We start from the raw sequence: 18,492 nt of genomic DNA on the forward strand, positions 1-18,492 counted from the left end.
AGTGTAGTCCTAAACTGTCACAAAATTAACTTTTAGCAGAAATATGCATGCTGAGTTGCCTTCTTCAATAAATACGTTACAAAAACATTGATGACTCATACTGCACACTCATTGTATCCGATCAAGTGCTCTTTAGAACAAAAAATTCACCTCCACCTAATGCCACCTTACTCTGACTAGTGATAGCAAGTAGCAAATCATGTTCATGGCTGTTACGTAAACTAAAGGCTTTTGGCTATTTAAAAAAAAGTGAACAAGTCCTTCAATATGTCCCATCCAACTTCCTGTTTCAATAGGGAATATATCAACACTGCACTTGTCAAGGCGATTCACAGGGACTTTAAACAAAGCTTAGGAGAGATGGAGACAGGTGGGAATTGTGTTCTGGTCTGGATCAGCATTTGTGGTTATAAAGAGTCTGATATCAGGGTGTATTGAGTGACTTGTGGTTAGTGCTAGAAATACAGCTTAGCACTGTTAGAGATGTATAGCTCAAAAAGAGATCTGCTGAGACTTACGGTGCAACGACCCAGCCGACCCGCCTCTCAGGATCTGATTGAGCACATCATCAGTGTCACTGGTGCTGGCCATACTGTTCCTCATCTGCATCATAGAGAGCTGAGAGCACAGGCTCGGCTGACGGTCCATCTTCTTCACAGCCTGAGATTCAAGCACCATAATTACACTCACAATCTCTAGCACATCAGCATTTTCTCACCATGTTTTTCTAGTTGATAAAGCATTTGTAAAAAAATGACAACTGTTGTGTTTTTAATTTGGTTGCTGGTGTCCCCACAAAGCTTCTAAACTAGATTAACCAGCATGATTTATTTATTCAACCAGCTTCAACAGAAACACTGGTCTGATTGACGAGCATTCATGGTGGTCCACCAGCTAGACCAAGCACCAAACCAGCACTAACCAGCATAAATCAATTCATGCTGGTGTAAGCTGGTATTTTCAGTTAGGAAGTCATCAAAACATTTTGTTTGATATTGAGTCATTACTGGTGGACTTGTTTTAAAGGAATGTTCCCATTTGATACAACTTAAGCACAATCGACAGCATTTGTGGCACAATGTGGAATAACCAAACTCTTTACTAGTGTGTTTGCTAAATAAAAATTTTACGATGTGATGCACTTCATTCATAAAAACAATCTCATAACTGTTACGCATTGATGTTAAAATCTTGCTATTCTCATATAATAGTGCGACTGATGCCTTTTTTTTTAATGAGGGGTGAGAAATAAATTATTTTTTAAGTAAATGCTGTTAATTAAGATTAAAGGAATAGTTTACCCAAAAATGAAAATTATCATTTACTCATTCTCATGTAGTTTCAAACTCGAATTACTTTCTTTCTTCTGCAGAACACAAACAAAGATATTTTGAAGGATGTACGAGGGTTCCCTTTCAGTTGGTCATTTTGACACTTTGTCATAGCTGACGCTATTGAGTTATCTCCACAGGCATAACCGATCTCTGAAACTCTTTCAATTCATGCCAATTTAATTGGCAGAAAGCACTTTGTGCTCTACCTCGTTCGCACATGTCACCGACCAGGCCCTGATAACCCTGATTCCCTGATAAGAGGGAATGAGATGCTGCGTACACTTGGCGCGCTACTGAATCTTCACTGCGATGGCTGAGTATCGTTCTGTAACCTTCAGTCGAATATTCTGACCAGATAGCACTGCACACCACCGTATATACTTCCGATGACTGTCAAAACTTGGACTTTCAATCCTTATTTTGGCCACTAGATGGTTTTTTGTTTGTGTTCTTCACGCCATTCTTGTAAATAGTCATTTGTTTCACCTGTGTCTTATTTTATCCTGTGTATTTAAGTTGGCTTGTTTAAGTTAAGTCTTTGGTTCCAATGTTGTGCATCCTGTGTCTGAGTAACTCTTGCCCCTGTTCATTATTCTTCTGTGTTTTTTTGTGTGGACTGTCTTCCTTTTTGGAGGGTTATTGTTTCCCTCTCCAAGTTAAGTACTATTTCCTTATTTAAAATTGTTTGATAAATATTTTGTGATATTTTTCATAGCTCTCTATGAGTTTTTTTTAGCTTGGAATTGAGATTTTTTTGTCCTCTACTAAGACACTTTGAAGTCATCATTGCCTTTGTGCTGTCTCTGCATTCTGGGTCCACCACCTCTCCAGTGTCTCACTTCTAAGGCTATCACCATTGACACTGCAGACTCGGGTTTGAGCCCTGGACCTGACAGATGACATATGCAAAGGGGGCTGAGCGAAAGCGCTATCTGCCAATTAAATTGCCATGATTTTAAAGACTTTCAGAGAATGTCTGTGCCTGCGGAAAAAAACCCATAGCGTCAGCTATTACGCAGCGTCTCATTCCCTCCTTTCAGGGAACAAGGGTTACAGTCCTAACCTTCTTGTTTTTTTGTTGTTGTTTTTTTTTTTTGCCATACAATGCAAGCCAATAGGGTCCAAAACTTATAAGCTTCATAAGAAACAAAGACAGCATAAAAGTAAGACATCCAATTTGAGTGGTATATTTAATGTCTTCTGAAGTGATCCGATTGGTTTTGGATTAGAAACAAACCAAAATTTACAATAAATCTGGCTGTTTTGAACACATGGGAAGCATCAAGATGGTAATGCTTTGATATTCAATCCCATTAGCAGTTTCATTTTCTAGTGTTTATCATCAACCTATTGTCTCGCAAAAACTGAAAGTGTGACTATTGTTAGGAATAGATTAGGTGCTCAGATAGACACTACACTTTCACAATACATACTCCATCCACTGGGGAGAGTACAGCTGTATCACTTGTGATTCCCTATAATAAAAAGGGGAAGTGCCTATTTGAGACAGGACTATGACCAAGTGAGAGGCCAATCCGGTGGTGACAGCAACAGGTGGTGATAGTGATAGATGCTCTGAACTAGGTGTGAACAGTACCTTCGGAAAAAAACATTTGTTTTCCTCACTTCCCCCTTTCTCTGTTGTTGTGAATGGATAGGACTATTTACTTTTGGGACTTTAATTCTCCCGTTTGAACTGCACATGACACTGGGGCTAGCCGACACATGAGTCAGCATTTGTGCTCGCCAGGGATGCTAAGGTAAGATGAGCAATGCTCCCCCTTTCACAAATATAAACATCTACAATATTTTCATACATATCACTTCCATGTTGAGTACTGGCAAAACAGTATTTTATGTTAGGATTCCCAGCTAGTCATCCTTTCTATTTTCCCCTACACAACGTAGCTGTAGTATCTGTGGGGTTTGCTGGCAAGTTCAAAATACTACAATTTTAACTCGCATCTGCATTTTCAAAATTTCTCACACAAAGCTATCAGAAGACATGAATTAAACCACTCGAGTCATATGGATTACTTTTGTGTTGCCTTTAAAGTATGTCCTTTTTGGAGCTTTAAAGTTTTGGACCCATTGATTTACATTCTTCAAAATATCTTTGTCCACGTTTCGCTGAAATAAGAAAGTCATACGAGTTTGAGATGGCATGTAATGAGATGGTGAGTAAATGATGAGAGAATTATCATTTTTGGATGAACTATTCCTTTGACTTGTTTCTTAAAGTCATTTCATAATGTGGAAGATTTGATGTTATCTGGAATATCTCCAGAATTTGAGATTGTCACACATAGTAACATCATGCCACTTGAATGAAATGGAAAATAGTCTACAAACAACAAGAAAAACATTCAGTTGTAATTGAACATTTTGATGTTCAACATCACAGCATTGTAAATATGACCATGAATGTGTCATTTGCTACATATGGTTGTGTTTTTTTCAGTAAATTGTTCATTGTCTTCCAATCAATTTAGTATCAGAGAAAAGTGAATATTGTCTAACCTTGTCACTCAGTGTTGGATCATTGAGGGAGTAAAGCTTGTTGGTGATGTCTTTACCGATGAGATACTTGAACACCTCGTTCAGAAAAGAATCTGATTCCAGGAAATACGTCAGACGCTCTCTGGACCAGCACAGAAGCTTACAGTTCTCTTCAGCAGTTATCGTCACCTGTTCATTCATTTACAAAATACATATGACTATATTTGAGATGTATTCTAGTGTACTCACAACATGAAGGTGTATATACATGACATCATTTTCATTTTTGGGTGAACTATCCCTTTACATTTTTATCACATTACCTGGAACCTTTCTCCTCTGTTTATTTGAGTTGACCTGAACTCTGGAGAGTCGATGAAGGAGTTGGTGTAAATATTATGCAAGAAATGACCACGGTAAGATACCCTCATCCTGTGTCAAATGCATAAAGTTGGTCAGCATATTCAATAGTCATGCAACATACAGGGTATAAAAAGATATAGATATACTGTAATAGGGTACCAAGAAAGAGAATTTACAGTCTAAGTGAAGTAAAGCACATACTTTCCTTTGAGAAGAATGCTAAGTCGCTCATCCACAGAGGTCTTATCTTCTGCTGCATACACCTGGCCCTTCTTTAAGGTTTGGATTGTGCAGAACTGGCCGGTCAGCCTCTGAAACAGAGCCTCTCGTACATGCAGGGGCTCAAACATGCGCTTGTACACTGATTTAAGCTCCCTGTCAATCTTAATCTGAAATTAAAGAACATAATCAGACATATATTGAATTAAGTAAATTTCTCTGTATAACCCCTAATCATGAAGACATCAGAGACAATGAGAGATATGAGCTGGAAAGACATAGAAATGAAGCATCTATTTTCTCACAATAATTTATGGTATTTAGTACCTCTGATGCAGTTTAAGTATCTCTTAACCATGAATACAGAACCAGGGTCTATCAGTATTATATAGCATTTTACGTCTTGGTGTTGGATAAAGTCTTGTACTCACCGGTCTGCGTTTATAAAGCAAGAAGAAAAAATGCATGAAGTTCACCAGAAGGAAAACCACATTCCACACCATTACATCGAGTGTACATCTGTATAATGTGGCCCATGCTATGAACAGAGAGCAGCCTGAAATACAATAAAGATGATGTTTCAAACCAGCAAAGCTGAGAGATGTTGTGTTTCAGCACAACATCAAAAAGACCAATTTTGTAATTTTAATATTCTGTTACAAAGCTATTATTCAGTATTTTGGCTTGCAAAAGCACAAAACAAGGTTGCATATGAATTGTAATTTTCATTTTAAAATTAAGGTGAGGAACTATAATATTTTCATTTATTCCAAATTAAACTTTGCAGTGTTAAAATATATATAAAAATTTTTGTACAGTGACTTTACCCATTTAGACTTTTAAAATATCAACAGTGATATTGTTACGAGTAATAAATGAAGGACCCAAGGATGCGGAGAATACAAGTAAACAGTCTTTATTGAAAGCATGATAAAAAGGAAATATAATGATTATCCCGGCTCAGGATACTGATGGATGGATGACTGCAGACGACAGAGGAAAAAGGATGATGAGGAAAAACCGTGTGGGACACCCGGGCAGAGAGCTGGCGATGACGGTAAGTAATATCAGGTAAGGCAGTCCAGTGAATAATCCACAAAGCGATACTCCAGAGATGGGTGTTGAAAAAACAAAACTTGACTCGGAGAAACTGGGAGAGAGGAACAAACAAAACAAGACTGACTGACAGGCATGACTGAAACGCTGATATGAAACAACAACCTGGCACCGAACACGAGAAACGAAGGGGAATAAATAGGCAGGGGAAAATGAGGGACAGGTGGATATAATCAGCTCATGAATGCCGCAAATAAGCGTCTCCATGGAGACACAAATTACACCACTCATGTGGCGGAGGAAAACCCACAAGGGAGAAACAACAACAAGCAGACACACAGGAGAAAAAAACAGGTAGACCCACCTGGACCATGACAGTACCCCCCCTCCTAAGGAAAACTCCTGGCGTCCCCAGAAGTCCCACCACAATGCTGATGGAACTCGTCTATGAGGGCTCGATCCAGAATGTCCTGAGCCGGAACCCAGCTTCTCTCCTCCGGATCGTAGCTCTCCCAGTCTACCAGGTACTGATAACCCCTGCCCCTCCACCTCACATCAAGGAGACACCTAACGGAGAAGGCCGGAGCCCCGTCTATCAAGCGGGGAGGCGGGGAAACAGGGGCATCGGAATGAGGGGGGAATGAATGATGGGCTTGACCTTAGACACATGGAACACTGGATAGATTCTCTTTAAAAGGGGATGGGGGGGGGGGGTAATTTGAGCCACCAGACTAAGAACCTTAGAGATGGTGAATGGTCCAATGAATCTGGGTCCCAGTTTACGTGAGGGCAGCCTAAGAATCAGATCTTGAGAACCACCTTCTGACCACACATGTAAACTGGGGGCTCAGAACAATGGTGGTCCGCCAACGCTTTGTTTTCCGATCGTCAATCCAGAGAAGGGCTTCTCTGACGATCCTCCAGCTGTGACGGCATCTTTGGAGAAAAGCTACAATCGAGTTTGGAACTCCAAGTCGACGGCTCCCAGGAGGCCATGCAGCGCAAGACCTTCTCTAATTCTTGATTGGCTCGCTCAGCCTGCCGACTGGTCTGTGGTTGAAACCCAGAAGACAAACTCGCAGTCGCCCCTAGTTGTCGACAGAATTCTGCCCAAAACTTAGAGACAAACTGAGGACCCCTGTCAGAGACCACATCCGTCAGGAGGCCATGAATGCAATCAGATTATTATTATTAACACCTTGCGTGCATGAATCATGTGCCTATGTGATCCTTTATACCCTCTGTTACAGTGATAGTTTAAAAATGAAAATTATGATATAATTTATTCTGTCACCTTTCACTTCCATTAGTTTGTCATTTTTGATAGTGAATGGTGAATGAGGATGTCAGTCCCTAACATTCTGCCTAACACCTTGTATTTAGTAAGGTTTGGAACAACGAGAGTGAGTCTAAATGATGACAATATTATCATTTATCATTCCTAAAATAATTTCTGCAGAGCTACATTTCCTCAAGAAGCCTTCGGTCGGCTAATGAGCGGCGCCTTGTTGTACCAACACAAAGAGGCACCAAAACACTTTCCCAGACTTTCGGCTTCACTGTACCTCATTGGTGGAATGACCTTCTCAACTCCATCCGTGAAGCAGACTCACTCTCTGTCTTCAAAAATGGCTGAAAACACATCTTTTCCATGAGCACTTGACCAGGCACTCATAAAAATAAAAAAAAATGTATGAGTGCCAGGTAAGATTTTACCTGCGTGAGGCGTTTGTCCTAGCGGGAGGAGGGAAAGTCATGTTATAGTGTAGGGATGAGTAGCAGCACTTGCTTTGTAGCAGCACTTGCTTCGGCAGGCTTACATGATGGACAGCTCCGGGTGGAACGTTTAGATAAGAGAACATATATGAGCAGCTGTAGAGAGCTGTTTGACATATACAGAACCAAAGCAGCCAGTTTGCGGAAGCAACTTCACGCTATAAACTGCTTCGGCAAATACAGCATAGAAAGAAAGACAGAGTAAAAATATTACACTTAACATTGTAATGGTCAATACTGCGAACACAAATGAGCTGCTGTGGCAGCTTCTGTTGAATAATGAGATTGTTTGGATGGAAGAGCTGTTCTGATGAAGGCGAATGCTTTGCAGCGAAGTTGCAGCCGATGATCCAAGTCACTTGCATGGGTCTGTTCAAGGGCAATGGGCGGGGCTGAATGCCGGAAGACTCAACGCCATGTAGAGGTAAACGGCTGATTATATACGCTTACTCTAGCGATGTGATTGGTTGGATTAAATTACCTTGCTCCTCCTGAACCTTGTTTATAAAACTCCTGTTGCCTCTTCAGTCCATATGTATTCTGCCTGTGTTTTGCACAAGAGAACTTGCTGCAACCTCACAATGTAAAGCCTGCATCACTGCAATATTTGCAAATGTGCAACTTGCACAACAGTACTACTAAGAGTAAGATGTAGGGGCAGTGTTTCCCAACTAGTGTGCCGTGAAAGATTGTCAGGTGTGCCGAGGAAAATTATCAAATTCCACAAAATAAAGAAATGTATGAAAAAAATATATAATTTCAGGGATCCAAACTCCTCACCTTTCGGAGAAATTCGCTATTTTGAAACCATAATCGGTCGCTTTTGTGATTGTGAAGAGCAATGATTAATGTGCAAAATGACTGATATTTATACGCGTTAAGGGTCTTTCACATGACTCGTGTCAGCGCTGCAGAATACACTGAAGTCTATGAAGTGACGTCACTTTACACCAAAGTGTTTTTTACACACACGTTTTTACTTCACCAATAATGTCTTTGAGAGTACTAAGCAACAAGAAATATTTAAAAACTGTCCAAATTTGTGAAGAGACATTGAATGTCTCATAATTTCTTTTAATGAAATATTACCTTATCGTTTACGAATATCATAGACCCCAGTTATTTAACTAATTTAAATTCACAAATAAAACGCTTAGACCTAAACATAAACACGTCCTTTTATTACTTTCTGCTATCAAAGCAACTACAAGCTTTTTTTCTCTCTTCCAAATACATGTTTTCAGTGTTTATTGTGCACACCTCCTGCTTTTTTACGAGGCAAACTCGTAAAATCGCCCTTCTGCGACGCTTTATGCCACATCAACGTGTGTGTGTGTGTGTGTGTGTACAGGTTTGGGTGGTTTACGAGGACATTTTTTAGGTTACAAACGTAATTATAAGGGTATTATACTATAATTGTGGTTTATGAGGACATTTCTAGTGTCCCCATAATTCAAATCACTTAAAAAACATACTAAACGATGTTTTATCGAAAATGTAAAAATGCAGAAAGTTTTCTGTGAGGGTTAGGGTTAGGGGTAGGGTTAGGGTTAGGGGATAGAATCTATAGTTCATACAGTATAAAAATCATTATGTCTATGGAGAGTCCTCATATGGATAGCCGCATCAACGTGTGTGAGTGTGTGTGTCAGAGAGAGAGAAAACAGCATTGAAATGTAGCATTATTTAAGCTAGTTCAATCAAAGATAAGAGATCAAATAAGATGGCTCTTATTTGACATAATCATAAGATATGAGACAAAAAGTTTGAACCTTTTGTTTTATTTTATTTTTTTGCATATTCATCTATTCAATGTTGTTAGCGCTGTTTATAGCAAAAATGACCCAAACATAAGAGGAGGACAAATAAAACTACTGTATTTAGGCTAATGTTCATATGTTGCATCAATGTAACTTAAAGTTCAAGTGTCAATCACTGCAAAAAACAGAGACACCTTGAGTAAATAAGACTCAGATTGTGCACTCAAAAATGTAGCCTACATTTAAGATATACACATTTCAATTTCATAATAAAATTACATTGACATATATTCTGTTTCATTAAAAAATGTAAACACATTTATTTAATTTGCATACTGTAAATTAAGTTGTAAATTAAGGCTTTTTCCTTTGTTTGGTCATTGCCCCTAAAAACGTTTGTTCTGTAGAGAAAAATTACATTACCCAATTTTATCAGTTTGTAAAGTATTTTTTTCTATAGGCCGTTCTAAAGTTAGGTCTGGGGTTAGGCACCATTCCAGTTTTCTGGGGACAGTCTCCATTCAGAAATATCAAAACAGCCTCCCCCACACCACCACAGGTCGCACGCCATCACGTACTGCCACCCCTTCCCCCAAGTGGCCTTTCGTTACCTTTAAAATTCACCATTAGTACCTTACAGCCTACAGCCATTTGATTGGTGTAACTGCGTTAAACCGAGCGATTTGATTGGTTGAACTCTGACTTCTACGTGTTGAGGCAGCAATGATGGATTACAAGGCTCATACCTGGACATCATCTCAGCATAAGTGCACTCTCTTTATCATATATAACTATAGGTTTTGTATTCTTGTTTTATTTATTATAATGTGCATTTTACTATAAGTTATTTTATATATAGGCTATATATGTATATATAATATTTTTGTATTTAAACAGGTGTTGACAGTTCTTTGACAATTCAATCATGGAAGGTAAGCTAAGTAATCAAACATTGTTAATAAATTAAAAGTTCTTTGAAAATGAGTTAATTACTTCAACTTCGTAAACTCTTTCCATGCAGTTTTTTTTTATTGGGGGTCAGATGCACAAAAAAATAAGGTGTCGAGGGCTGCATGACTGTAATAATAATAATAATAATAATAATTATAGTTATAATAATATTAAAAAAGGCTACATGCTAGACTACCACCAATTTCCTATAAAACAGCTACTAAGCAGACAATTAAAAGATAATAATCAAACTTTGTGCTTAAGCCTATATGGCATGCTTAGAAATGCATGTGTAAATAAAGGATATTTCTCACAAAGGATAATTTGATTTATTGCAAGGAATTACCCGTTATTTGATCCCTCTACTGTTCTGTTGTTACTTGTGACAGAAATTAATTCATTAATTCATCAAAGTTCCACGTGCTGCTATTGAGTAAGGATTGTGTGCCTACATGCATAACGGTTGCTTTACACAGTATGAATATCGGGGCATTACAACGAGAAAGAGTGCACAACCACAGCGACAACATTCCTAGAAAAAACATATTGTTCCTTCTGCTTGGTGTTTTATGATTAGAATGTTTTTTTTTTTTTTTTTAAACTCAGGCATTGGATAAAGCTGAGGGAAAACCACAAACAGAACGCAGACAGATAGTCTCTGACGCAGTTGTGAAAACGTACTGCAACTTTTTTTTCTTTCATTGGGAAAATCTTTAAAAAATATATATAGTTTACCCTAAAACTGATAGAAAAACAAAGACATAAGTCTAAACAAGTTGTGTTCCACATTTTGGATTGATATAAAATCAAGAATTTAGAATCTAGAATTTGTTTAGGCGCAGTACCAAAAAAGGCCATATGGGTGACCCACAAGTTCCATTATTGATCATGATTAGTTTATGATTTTTATGTTTTGAAACATAGGCCTACTCTACTTGCAAATTAATTATATTCGTTTGCAATATAATTTCTATCACAAAGCAGCAGTAAAGTACACTATTAGACACATTACTATGTTTTTTTTTTTTTACACTGTTGCCAGCTAGCTATTGTAAAACCTAATAACAGAAAGCTCCTGCAGTTGCTGTGTACGTTAATTTACTGTTTACTGTAATTGTTAGCTGAGGTATATTACTTTAGAAAAAAATTTAATTTTTTAAAAAGCTGTAATTATCCCATACATTATTATTTCGTACATTTTATTATTATTGTTATATTAAGTTTATTATTAATAAAGAAAACACATTAGTATATTAGTTTTTTTTTTTTTAATTTTTGATTGGAGCATGACATAATAGGATTATGACATATAGTAATTCTATATAGCAAAATATTAAGTAAAAGACTACACAAATGCAGCGATATATGTATTACTCTTTCTGTAATCTTACACTTCTGACCATTATACCTATATATTGCTGTACAGTTTATTACTGTATTTGTTAGATAAAAAGTAAATTACTGTAATTAATGAGTGACATTAAAGTAATTTCCCCCGATGCAATGCATATTACAGTTAAATACTGTATGATTATTTCATGTAATTTACTGGTCATTTTACAGTTATTTATCCTATAAACTACAGAGAGGGTTAACAGTGTACCTACACTTGATTCCTAAATCTTTCCAAAGATATAAAATTAATCAAAATTAGATTAGAAATATATTGTAAAAAAGTGCTGTAAATATAAATCCAACAATACGGCCCGCTGGTGGTTCAGTGGCAGTTGACAGATTAAACTTTCACTTACACATACTGTAGTTAGGTTATGTTAACTTTATTTTCACAGGAGGTATTTAAGAAAGAATAAAAAGTGTGCCAACCAAGTCTCTATTTCATTTACAGGAAGGATATTTTAGTTTTTCAGTGAAGAGGAGTTTTAACCTTGGAGGTGATCATGACTATTGTTACTGCAGCACATAGTAGGTCCTCGTGGTGGCACGGTTCCTCACCTCAATCCGAGTGGCGGAGGACAAGTCTCAGTTGCCTCCGCTTCTGAGACCGTCAATCCACGCATCTTATCACGTGGCTCGTCGTGCATGACACCGCAGAGACTCACAGCATGTGGAGGCTCATGCTACTCTCCGCGATCCACGCACAACTTACCACATGCCCCACTGGGAGCGAGAACCCCTAATTGCAACCACGAGGAGGTTACCCCATGTGACTCTACCCTCCCTAGCAACAGGGCCAATTTGGTTGCTTAGGAGACCTGGCTGGAGTCATTTAGCACACCATGGATTCGAACTCGCGACTCCAGGGGTGGTAGTCAGCGTCAATACTCGCTGAGCTACCCAGGCCCCCTACAAATGTTTTTAATTATGATTATGATTTTACTTAACAAATGTCTGTTGGTATAATTTTGTAATATAGGTAAAGCCATGTAGTATTATTGTACATCCAGTGCCTAGATGACACAATCTTAACCTTAATAATTCTGTACTTCAGATGCATCTAGCAATCCATTAAGAAGCACCCTGTCATATTCAGGATTTGTTCCATGGATTGGGCAACACACAAGTATCAGTGAAACACTTCCAAAAACGGAGATTTTCAAAGGTCTATCTCAGAGTGACAGGGTGAGCACTGTAAGCTGTGCTGTCAAGGAAATAGTTCAGGACCAGATTTAAAAAATACTCAACTCAAGATCGGTACAGTCAAAAATTCTAACTTTAACATGCAACACATTGCCATTAACTATGTTAATATTAACATGTTTTCCTTTAAAAATGTAAATATAGTAATTTTTCCTCAGATCAAAGAAAGATGATTTGATAAAAGCCTTCAATGGTCTTGGAGTGTCTGCAAGTGGATCAAACTCAGACATGATAAACAGGCTTGAGGAACTTCTGCTTTACAAGGACGTTTACCCTAAAAAGTTTGAGAAACTAAAAAAGCTGGAGGCCGGTTATGTTATTCAATGGCATGTGCATTATTTACAGTACAGAACCATGTATTACACTGATTTGTTTACAGTCACATATATCTTTGGGGTGCCACTGTAAGTGTTTTGTTAAACTCACCTACTCTGTTAAAAGAGTACTATATTTGTTACAATAGCACAGGTGGAGTGTTACATATGGGGCTGTACACATGGAGTGGTATACTATGCATCACCATTATGGTGGCAGGAGTCAGCACGGGATCATGGGCACGCACTCTTGAGTTTTAAATATCCTCCCACTGTGTACATATCTGACATTGCTGGACATGTTGCCAGACATGTGAACAACCGAACACAGCAAACGTTCTTCCAGCCACATGATGGAAGGGTGTGTGTACCAACCGAGGCCAATATATCATTGGCAGCAGCTGGAAAGTTGACTCTAAATCCTGAGTGGGCCAAAAACATCAGGATGAAATCAAGACTCAACCAAGAACATTCAACAATTGACAAATTCTCTTGCCCACACCCAGAGACTGGGACATCAAACCGCATCTCTGTTATGATAGGTTCCACCAAAAGAACCAGAAGTGTCCAGAGGAGAGTCAGCACAGTCTGAAACTGATCCCTGAACTGTCTTCTCTAGTTAACTCCTCAGCAGCTGAGCAAGTGAACAGAGAGCTTTCCTCAAGCCGCTACTCCCTGTGCAAAATGAAAGACACTCACTACGTGTTTTCACTGCACCTGTACTTTTCATCTACACAATGAAAGGAACAATTCCTCCTTGAAAGGAATGCAGAAGCGAATAGTATAAGTCATGCAAATAGGAGCACAGGGCAAACTGATGTGTGGTCAAACATGCAAAGGTTAAATATTAATTAATGTATGGTATCTAGTTTAATAAAGATGGCTGTTATGAAATATCTGGTGTACAGGAATGTAAAGCATGGTGATATTACAGGTGCATCTCAATAAATTAGAATGTTGTGGAAAAGTTCATTTATTTCAGTAATTCAACTCAAATTGTGAAACTCGTGTATTAAATAAATTCAATGCACACAGACTGAAGTAGTTTAAGTCTTTGGTTCTTTTAATTGTGATGATTTTGGCTCACATTTAACAAAAACCCACCAATTCACTATCTCAAAAAATTAGAATATGGTGACATGCCAATCAGCTAATCAACTCAAAACACCTGCAAAGGTTTCCTGAGCCTTCAAAATGGTCTCTCAGTTTGGTTCACTAGGCTACACAATCATGGGGAAGACTGCTGATCTGACAGTTGTCCAGAAGACAATCATTGACACCCTTCACAAGGGGGTAAGCCACAAACATTCATTGCCAAAGAAGCTGGCTGTTCACAGAGTGCTGTATCCAAGCATGTTAACAGAAAGTTGAGTGGAAGGAAAAAGTGTGGAAGAAAAAGATGCACAACCAACCGAGAGAACCGCAGCCTTATGATTGTCAAGCAAAATCGATTCAAGAATTTGGGTGAACTTCACAAGGAATGGACTGAGGCTGGGGTCAAGGCATCAAGAGCCACCACACACAGACATGTCAAGGAATTTGGCTACAGTTGTCGTATTCCTCTTGTTAAGCCACTCCTGAACCACAGACAACATCAGAGGCGTCTTACCTGGGCTAAGGAGAAGAAGAACTGGACTGTTGCCCAGTGTTCCAAAGTCCTCTTTTCAGATAAGAGCAAGTTTTGTATTTCATTTGGAAACCAAGGTCCTAGAGTCTGGAGGAAGGGTGGAGAAGCTCATAGCCCAAGTTGCTTGAAGTCCAGTGTTAAGTTTCCACAGTCTGTGATGATTTGGGGTGCAATGTCATCTGCTAGTGTTGGTCCATTGTGTTTTTTGAAAACCAAAGTCACTGCACCCGTTTACCAAGAAATTTTGGAGCACTTCATGCTTCCTTCTGCTGACCAGCTTTTTAAAGATGCTGATTTCATTTTCCAGCAGGATTTGGCACCTGCCCACACTGCCAAAAGCACCAAAAGTTGGTTAAATGACCATGGTGTTGGTGTGCTTGACTGGCCAGCAAACTCACCAGACCTGAACCCCATAGAGAATCTATGGGGTATTGTCAAGAGGAAAATGAGAAACAAGAGACCAAAAAATGCAGATGAGCTGAAGGCCACTGTCAAAGAAACCTGGGCTTCCATACCACCTCAGCAGTGCCACAAACTGATCACCTCCATGCCACACCGAATTGAGGCAGTAATTAAAGCAAAAGGAGCCCCTACCAAGTATTGAGTACATATACAGTAAATGAACATACTTTCCAGAAGGCCAACAATTCACTAAAAATGTTTTTTTATTGGTCTCATGATGTATTCTAATTTTTTGAGATAGTGAATTGGTGGGTTTTTGTAAAATGTGAGCCAAAATCATCACAATTAAAAGAGCCAAAGACTTAAACTACTTCAGTCTGTGTGCACTGAATTTATTTAATACACGAGTTTCACAATTTGAGTTGAATTATTGAAATAAATGAACTTTTCCACGACATTCTAATTTATTGAGATGCACCTGTATATTGACATAACAACTGGAAGAATGTAAAATAGCTATTTAAAATTAATTGCAGAACCACACCCAAGACCTAGTGAATTACAATGCAGAGATCCACAAAGCCCAGCCAAAGTGGACAGACTGCCAGAGGAAGGGAACAATTATTCAGTGGCAATGTTCTCAGTTGACCAGAAGCATAAGTTAACAAGTTTGCAGGTTCACACCACTGAAACCCATTCTACAACAATAACAACAACAACAACAACAGTAATACCAACATACTATTAATAGTAATCCATTGTACTTTTTCCAACTTTAGAGACAATCTCTAAGCTCTATGCTGTAGAGAGGAGAGAAGATTACGTAATTGCCTGAATTTCGCCCTATGCCATCTTGTATCTGCGGGACCTATAAAGTGTTCTCCCACCACATCTCTTGAGAGACACAAGTAGTACAGCAATGCCTTGGCTAACAGATAATGTAAGTAATAAATGTTCTAAACCATTTTTTTTTTTTTTACAATACTCTTATCATAACTCTCTGATAAAAAATATAGATGACTCTGTATCAATTATATGATTCATTTGGAAGTCATTTTATTTGTATAGCACTTTCCCCAACACATATAATTGCAAAGCAGCTTTACTCAGAATCATGCTGAAATGTGTTAAGCCCACAATGCAAGCCAAAGGTGTCTGCAGCCAGGAGAAAATAATTAGAGGAAAAGCGGAGAGAAAAACCACACTCAGCTGGGGGTTCCCTTCCTCCTCTGGCTTTACAATAAATGTATATGGTATTTACCCATAAAGTATGTGCACTATAAGTCATGTGATCATTTAAATGATTAAATAATGCTATTTATGAATCTGTTTCAACAAGAAATGTTTTAAAAATTAAAGGATAATGCATGTACTGAATATGCCTCCTGAGACAGAGACAGGGAAGCAAAAGAAATGATGTTACTGTGGATGATATTCATTATATTATGAAGCATAATTAAAAAATACTGATAATTGGTTGCAATTCTGGCAGAGCTGACTAATGCAGTCAGACTAACGGTCTCAGATTTGCACTTAAAAGTTCTTGAGGTATTTAAAATAAATGAATCCTGTTTATGTATCAAGAATAATAGGTTGACATAAAAGTCACAGAGTCAAATCAGTCCTATTTGTTTCATTTCAGAATACTTCAGACTTCCAGAAAATACTTTTACCTAGGATTGTTGGATCAGGACACACCGAGCGATATGTGACAATTGCAAACCCTGACATGGAAATTCTGAAGTAATAGTTTCATCTCTGTATTCTCATGATTATACACAAATTCTACAAATTATTAATTGTAGGCAATAAACAAATAAATAAAGATATGCTTAGAGAGAGAGAGAGAGAGAGAGAGAGAGAGAGAGAAAGAAAGAGAGATAGAGAGAGAGAGATGTTGGTTTGTTTTACAAAACTTTGTGCTTTTTCTTGTTCAGAGAGGCTTTTAGAAATGTTGCCTCCTTGGATGGGTGTACTGTGTCTAATCCACAGCGATGGCAAAGAGATGACTGAAGAAACTGTGGTGTTTTTGTGTGCACAGTCAGTCAACAGATTTTAATCCTTGTTATACAGGTGCATCTCAATAAATTAGAATGTCGTGGAAAAGTTCATTTATTTCAGTAATTCAACTAAAATTGTGAAACTCGTGTATTAAATAAATTCAGTGCACACAGACTGAAGTAGTTTAAGTCTTTGGTTCTTTTAATTGTGATGATTTTGGCTCACATTTAACAAAAACCCACCAATTCACTATCTCAAAAAATTAGAATACATCATATGACCAATAAAAAAAAACATTTTTAGTGAATTGTTGGCCTTCTGGAAAGAATGTTCATTTACTGTATATGTACTCAATACTTGGTAGGGGCTCCTTTTGCTTTAATTACTGCCTCAATTCGGCGTGGCATGGAGGTGATCAGTTTGTGGCACTGCTGAGGTGGTATGGAAGCCCAGGTTTCTTTGATAGTGGCCTTCAGCTCATCTGCATTTTTTGGTCTCTTGTTTCTCATTTTCCTCTTGACAATACCCCATAGATTCTCTATGGGGTTCAGGTCTGGTGAGTTTGCTGGCCAGTCAAGCACACCAACACCATGGTCATTTAACCAACTTTTGGTGCTTTTGGCAGTGTGGGCAGGTGCCAAATCCTGCTGGAAAATGAAATCAGCATCTTTAAAAAGCTGGTCAGCAGAAGGAAGCATGAAGTGCTCCAAAATGTCTTGGTAAATGGGTGCAGTGACTTTGGTTTTCAAAAAACACAATGGACCAACACCAGCAGATGACATTGCACCCCAAATCATCACAGACTGTGGAAACTTAACACTGGACTTCAGGCAACTTGGGCTATGAGCTTCTCCACCCTTCCTCCAGACTCTAGGACCTTGGTTTCCAAATGAAATACAAAACTTGCTCTCATCTGAAAAGAGGACTTTGGACCACTGGGCAACAGTCCAGTTCTTCTTCTCCTTAGCCCAGGTAAGACGCCTCTGACGTTGTCTGTGGTTCAGGAGTGGCTTAACAAGAGGAATACAACAACTGTAGCCAAATTCCTTGACACGTCTGTGTGTGGTGGCTCTTGATGCCTTGACCCCAGCCTCAGTCCATTCCTTGTGAAGTTCAACCAAATTCTTGAATCAATTTTGCTTGACAATCCTCATAAGGCTGCGGTTCTCTCGGTTGGTTGTGCATCTTTTTCTTCCACACTTTTTCCTTCCACTCAAATTTCTGTTAACATGCTTGGATACAGCACTCTGTGAACAGCCAGCTTCTTTGGCAATGAATGTTTGTGGCTTACCCTCCTTGTGAAGGGTGTCAATGATTGTCTTCTGGACAACTGTCAGATTAGCAGTCTTCCCTATGATTGTGTAGCCTAGTGAACCAAACTGAGAGACCATTTTGAAGGCTCAGGAGACCTTTCCAGGTGTTTTGAGTTGATTAGCTGATTGGCATGTCACCATATTCTAATTTTTTGAGATAGTGAATTGGTGGGTTTTTGTTAAATGTGAGCCAAAATCATCACAATTAAAAGAACCAAAGACTTAAACTACTTCAGTCTGTGTGCATTAAATTTATTTATTACAAGAGTTTCACAATTT

The 18,492-nt window shown here is 38.5% G+C and overlaps 1 protein-coding gene across 2 annotated transcripts in view; it reads right to left on the minus strand.

Moving 5' to 3' along the window:
- bves (blood vessel epicardial substance) overlaps window positions 1–18,492 on the minus strand; it is a 36,543-nt gene that overhangs the window by 6,645 nt on the left and 11,406 nt on the right. For both annotated transcript variants that reach the window (XM_051720639.1, XM_051720640.1), the window contains exons 3-7: window positions 4,847–4,971; window positions 4,398–4,585; window positions 4,157–4,265; window positions 3,855–4,022; window positions 519–660 (exon numbers count right to left, since the gene is read on the minus strand). In XM_051720639.1, the coding sequence (XP_051576599.1) occupies window positions 519–660; window positions 3,855–4,022; window positions 4,157–4,265; window positions 4,398–4,585; window positions 4,847–4,971 (732 nt within the window). The remainder of the gene's footprint in view (window positions 1–518; window positions 661–3,854; window positions 4,023–4,156; window positions 4,266–4,397; window positions 4,586–4,846; window positions 4,972–18,492) is intronic.

The sequence above is a fragment of the Myxocyprinus asiaticus genome, chromosome 16 (genome assembly GCF_019703515.2).
Source record: "Myxocyprinus asiaticus isolate MX2 ecotype Aquarium Trade chromosome 16, UBuf_Myxa_2, whole genome shotgun sequence".
NCBI classification, from domain to species: domain Eukaryota; kingdom Metazoa; phylum Chordata; class Actinopteri; order Cypriniformes; family Catostomidae; genus Myxocyprinus; species Myxocyprinus asiaticus.